Source organism: Cryptomeria japonica, chromosome 6, assembly GCF_030272615.1.
Source record: "Cryptomeria japonica chromosome 6, Sugi_1.0, whole genome shotgun sequence".
Lineage (NCBI taxonomy): Eukaryota > Viridiplantae > Streptophyta > Pinopsida > Cupressales > Cupressaceae > Cryptomeria > Cryptomeria japonica.
This window is the reverse complement of record NC_081410.1, coordinates 672,217,541-672,224,000: the sequence shown is the minus strand read 5'-3', so window position 1 is coordinate 672,224,000 and position 6,460 is coordinate 672,217,541. Positions and strand designations below refer to the sequence as shown.

General features: G+C 38.3%; 1 protein-coding gene across 1 annotated transcript; it reads right to left on the bottom strand.

Moving 5' to 3' along the window:
- Nucleotides 1–1,389: 1,389 nt before the first annotated feature.
- Nucleotides 1,390–3,058, bottom strand: LOC131876783 (uncharacterized). The gene is made up of 2 exons (XM_059222270.1): nucleotides 2,777–3,058; nucleotides 1,390–1,839 (listed from the first exon to the last, which is right to left on the bottom strand). The coding sequence occupies exons 1-2, from the start codon at nucleotides 3,056–3,058 to the stop codon at nucleotides 1,390–1,392; spliced, it is 732 nt and encodes a 243-aa protein (XP_059078253.1).
- Nucleotides 3,059–6,460: the final 3,402 nt, after the last annotated feature.

Here is a 6,460-nt window from a genome sequence, read left to right as displayed (position 1 = left end):
CCCATGCTTATCAACTTAGTTTGTTCCATCATCAACATTTCATTGAAAGCATCAAATGTAGGCATTTTGTAGCTTGAACCCATTGTCATCCTATGAGTTTGGAAACTAGAAACAAATGCTGCATATTCTTGTGGAAGCTTCCCTATCAAGTTGAATATCAATTGAGTATCCTTTTTATCAATGCCACAATCTTTGAGTTGTGCCCTCAACTCATTTGCCTTAGTGACATAATCTTGTATAGTATCAAAGTTCTTGGGATCTAACATGGTGAGATCACTATCAATTTGATATCCCCTAATCTCATCAACTTGACCATACAAGTCTTGAAACTTTTGCCAAGCATCCTTGATTAGAGTACATTTCTCAATATGGAAAATGAGATCCTTTGATACATACTTTCTTAAGGTACCAATTGCCATGATATTTTTAGTGAGCCAATCTAAGTGACCAACTGGATCAGCCTTAGGATCAGCTAGAGCAACAATAGTTCCATCAATGTAATGAGTGAGTCCTTTTTCCATAAGTTTACTCCATGCATCAATTTTCTAAGTAGCATAATTATGTGGAGTTAAGAGAGGAAACTTAGAAGAACCCATAGCAACAAAAAGGAAGTAACACAAGAGCACAAAAGCACAAGAGACACCCCCCCAAATTCAATCAATCAAAGTACCCCACCAAAAGTGATGATTTTGGCACTTTATACTTAGTGCGATTACAATGAGCCACTTGCAAAACAAGGCAAAGTGGACTTATGATGCAAATTTTACAACTTCTCAAATGAGATACAAGAGACTTCAATCAAGAGTGCAATGAATCTAACTGAGATTTAAGCAAATATACAAGTACCAAGATAGCCAAAAATGGCCAAGATCTGAAAGTACAATTTCTACTTACAATGACATCAATCTGATAGCATCATGTGAAAGTAGATGAAAAAATACACACTTTCAAAAAAAAATGACACCTAAAATGGAGGTCGGATGACCCTAAATGAAGCCTCTAAAGTTGCAAAAACTGGGATTACTCAGGGACAGTCACCAAAAACTGCATTTTCTGAAAAATCCATGCATCAAAATAAAAAAATTCTTTCACCACTGCGGAGAGCACGAAATTCTAGCCCATTTCAAAAAAAATTGCACCCAAAAAGGAGCAAAAATGAGCAAGTTATGGCCATTTGAAGTTGAACTGCAAAATCAAAAATGCAAATGAGAGGGGGTCCAAATATTTTCAAACCCTGCTGATGTGGCGCTGACGTCAGTAAATCACGTGATTAAATTTGACGGCCGTATGACCGTCGCAAAACTTTGGCCTATCTGCTGACTGTGCGTCTGTACTGTACGGACAGATTGCGTGGTGTGCTGACTGTATATTTCGTACTGTACGGAAATGCTAACTGTGCATGCTGATGTGGCTGCTGATGTGGCGTCCGTACGGAATCTGACTCGGCGTACAGAAGGTACCCGTGGGCCAGTGGTCGCCTGCCACGTGGCGGAGGACGCCTGAGGGGATGCCTGTGGGAGGAGCCGCTTGTGGTGGCGGAGCCAAGCAGCAGTGGTGTGGGGGAGGCGTCGGCGGAGAGATCCAGTGCGGCGGCATCAAGCGTGGACGAGGTGGGACGTGAGCTCGGGCGGTGAAGCTGGAGATGCCGGGAGCTGCTGGTGTTGGGAGGCGGCGCGAGGAGCCGAGCGCGGCGGGCGGTAGAAGACCAGCGGCCGGGTGCAGAGCAGAGGATGTCGAGCGTGGAGCGAGGACAGCCGTGACAGGTATGGTGTCGTCCGATTCTGCAGATAGGTATGTTCTGCGCAGACCTGCAAACCTGCGGTCACGGGTCACGGGGGTCTGCGGACCCCCAAACAAATGTTTTTTTTTTTGTTTTTTTTTTTGATTCTTTTCGGAATTTTTTTTGATCTTTTTCAATTTTTTTCGATTTTTAATTTTTTGAAATTTTTTTTTCAGACAATGAAAATAAAATTATTATTTTTTTTTCAAAAAATACAGGAATATTCCGAAAATCCGTACGATATAGCAAAATTGGGGAATTTTTTTTTTTTCTCACCAAAATAGGCCAACTTTATAACCAAAATTCATGGAAACGACCTTCCGGACGCAATGGCGAGGTCAGATCTGGTCTAGGATGCCTCCAAATGATGATGCTCCTCAGATCTGCCTCTTGACGTCGCAATAATGCCTCTTCAAGACGAATCAATGAAGCTCCAAAAGCTCTGATACCATGTTGGATTTTGCCAAGATCAAGAGGTCAATGAAATGTACAAGATAGAGACATAATATGGGACAAGAATAAACTGTATTCTCATCAATAGAAAATGATCAATAATTGTTCAATAGTTGTTACATACAATGTAGATGAGCCTGCTTATATAGGCAAGGCTAGGGATATGTATGAGCACACAAATATGACATGTGGCTCAATAAGAAACAAGGGTAGGTAGGAAATAGGTGTGGGTAGGTAGGAGAAATAATATAATATTCCACATGAGGTGGATCACCCACCGAAGGTGGAATTATCACTCCACAATAAGTGGATATGATAGTGTAATAACAAGATCAACACCATAAGAGGTGGAATTTCTCCTACACACACTATCCCAATGTGACACAAACACCCAAGTGTCTCATATCCAAACTACTATGAAATGCATTATCCTAAGTAAACTTAAGTAAGTGTAATAATATCCATAATGAATAATTATTTACACCAACAAAAATCAATGGTTGTATTACTGCCACCTCCTTGTACTGCCTTCAATAACCTCACCATCCTTCTCTCTTCAGGGTCTAGTTCCCCTTCTCCATTTCCTTCATTTTGATTCTCATTTGCTCCATCATTTGCTTCAACATCTTTTTCCTCATTTTGTGGTCCTCTTCTAGATCCTCTCTCCAAGGCTTCCAACCTTGCTTGCAATGCTGCATTCTCCCTTCTCATTTGTCTCATCTCTCTATCTCTTGCTGCTTCTTGTTCTCTCCTTTCTCTCCTTTCTATCTCCAAGGTCTCTTTCAACTCTTGGTTCTCCTTGGCTATTTGTTGTTTAGGAGGCATCTTGTATATACCCCAACTAGTGTACAACTTCTCCCTCTTCCTTACTTCCCTCAAGAACCTACTAGTTTCTCTGATACCACTATGATGTAGAGGATACTAGTTTATAAGCACCCCAATAGACAATACTTGTTGTTTTCTAAATTTGACCTTTGAAACCCTCAAGGCTCTCAAGTCTTCTCCTTCACCAATGAACCCAAATTGTGTTACCAACTCAATCAACCAATCTAATACCACCTTGGGTCTTCACATGGCCCAACCAGATTGCTTCAACAATAAACACATACCCATTTTCTTGGTTTACACAAAACCCTCTTACCCGGGTGCAACCTAGGCCTACTTCTAGTAGCCCTGCCATACTGGTTTTCCTCACGTAATTCAACTTTTTCCCAAAACACTTACAAGTAACATTGGACTTCCATATACTATTTTGGAAGTTTCATAACATATATGAAACTCAACTATGGTTCTTTTGGATAAAATACCTTGACTAGTGTCTTGCTACACACTGACTAGGCCCAATTAGCCCTCTTTTCCAAAGAAAGTACCAACAAATGGTACGAACACAACACAAAACCCAAAAAAACTCTTGAAAAATATTCTAAAATAATATATTTTCCAACTTTCAAGGCAAGACACACTCATTTGACAGGTTAGATATTAAACCCTCCTTTTTAGGCCTCCTAACCTAGGGCTCACTCAAAACCACTCCTCCATTCACTTCTAGACTCAACCAATGGTTATTTTACCTTTTATTTAACCCCCAAAAAAATATTCCAACATAAAAACACCACCTTGTTAAGCTACTTCTTCAGCTGCTATACTCATGCCTACATTTCATGCTTTTTCTCACACAAATATGCAGTTTTCATGGTGATCACCTACTCAATCTCTTTTCCCTACATTCTTGTCATTGGGTTAGTTAAAAATACATTGGTAGGGTCTCATTACTCAAGTAACATTAAAGACATAAAGAGGAATGAGCCCTAACTTCTCATTTTGACTCCAAACTAACACAAAATGTGCACCTCCAACCGAGTTCTTTTGGATAGTCAAAATAAAAGATTCAATAATAGATATGAAACCTTCAAAAATGGATTCAAATTTTCATCAACACCCAAAGGAATCACCTGCAATCCATTGCCAATAAAAATGAAAGAAAACAATTCAAAACTAGCAAGTAGTTTCCAGATTTTGTATTAAAAAAGAGCAGTCTGTACAATGCAATTGTGATTCCTTTCCCAAACTTCAATCTTGCCTCTCCAGGTCATGTAACATGAGGTATAAATCAATACAAACCTTCCCAAACTGACCATAACTACCTTTATCCTTAAAAAACACCTAAACCTCTTGTTTGGCTAACTAACTGTTGGGTTTCAAATTTGAATTTGGCAGTACTAGACATGATACTCTTAAACCCAATTTATAAACACCAAAGGCTTTATTTGAGCCTTATTACATTAAAATGACTCAACACAACCTAATTAAACTCATTAGGCATCCTTTGTGCCATTTTTACATATTTAGACTTAATGACCCCTATTAGGTTCATTTGCACTCATAACTCATTTCATTCTTCCTATTACATTCAATTGCCTTAATAGGCTTTATTACATCATTTTTAGGTCCTTTAGACCCTTGAATCCATGTTCTATACCCAACTGGCTTCATGTGCCTCCATGTCACAGGAAGTGGTCCTGCACCAACTATTCGAGTTGTAGCCATTCAGGAGCTAAAGTCTATTAACAAAACTAAGGTAACCCTTGACTCCATCATTGGTAAGCTTACTGCTTTTGAATTAAATGGTTATGATGGTAGTGTTCATAAATTTGAATTTGCATTTAGACCTTTAGTTTCTAACCCATCTATGAGGAAAAGTAGAGATGTCAGTCACAATTATGAATCTAGATCCAGTAGAGAAGTTGATGATGAAGACAGTTTGGTTGAGCTTGAATCATTGTTGGCCAAGAGGTTGCCCAGAGGTACTAGTAAATATAGGGGTAAATTATCTTTGAAATATTTTGTATGCAACAAGATTGGACACATTGCAGCTAATTGTCCTAATGGTGATAATGAGCACAAGCAAGAGAAATTCAATAAATACAAGGGAAAAGGCAAAAGAGATTCTCTTATTGCAGTTGATGGTGGTATCACTGATGAGGAATCTAATAGTGATGCTAATGAAGACATTGTGTTTGTAGCCATTAAAGAGGAATCATCTGATCATAAAGCTTTAGTTTCTCGTATGGATAATTATGATGATTGGATCATTCATTGTGGTTGTTCATATCACATGACTGATGACCAGAGCAGATTTCTTTCTTTGAAAGAATTTGATGGCGGAGTTGTAAGATTTGGTAATGATTCACCCTACATGGTTAAAGGTAAGGGAATTATTTCTCTTAATGGAAAGAGCAGTGGAGATGATGTCTACTGGGTTGAAGGTCTAAAACACAATCTTTTGAGTGTTTCTCAACTCAATGACAAGATATCCATTGGAGCTTAAGAATGGTATGTGCAAAACCTATGGGAGAAAAGGTGAACTGATTGCAACTAGAAAACAGACTAAAGGTAACCTATTTCACCTAAATCATAAAGTCAGCAACTGTTTAATTGCTAAAGTAGATGATAGTTGGATTTGGCATAGGAGATTTTGTCATATAAATTTTGATAACATTGTTAAAGTGAGTAAGTCCAAGACAGTGAGAGGTTTGCTTCAATTGGACAAACCAATTAATGATCTATGTAAGGAATGTTAGTTGGGAAATATGACATCCTCAACTTTCAAGAGAAAATCTTTTTCAACGGAACATTTGTTAGATTTGGTTCATACAGATCTCTATGGACCAATAAGGACTAAAAGTATTCAAGGTGATAGATACTTTATGATCTTCACTAATGATTTCTTAAAAATGATGTGGGTCACATTCTTGAAAGATAAAACATAATCATTTAGTAAGTTCAAGGCATTCAGGGCCTTAGCTGAAAAGGAGAGTGGTAAGAAGATAAAATGTCTGAGGACTGATCAAGGTGGTGAATTTACTTTTGTGGAATTCACTAGATATTGTGAAGAAAATAGTGTCAAATGACAGCTTTCTGCATTGAGGAAACCACAACAGAATGGTATTGCAGAGAGAAACAGTTGGTCAATTGTTGAAGCTACCAAGACGATGTTGATACAAGGAGGTGTAGCAAAAAATTTCTGGAGAGAAGCTGCCAGCACAACTGTCTACACTATGAACCAGATTTTGGTAAAAAGAGGCAAGGACAAGACTCCTTATGAATATTGGTATGGTAGATCACCTAATGTTAGTTATTTCAAGATATTTGGCAGAAAATGTTTTATTAAGAGAGGTGACTATGATAGTAAGTTTGAGGTTAAAAGTGATGAAGGTATATTTCTTG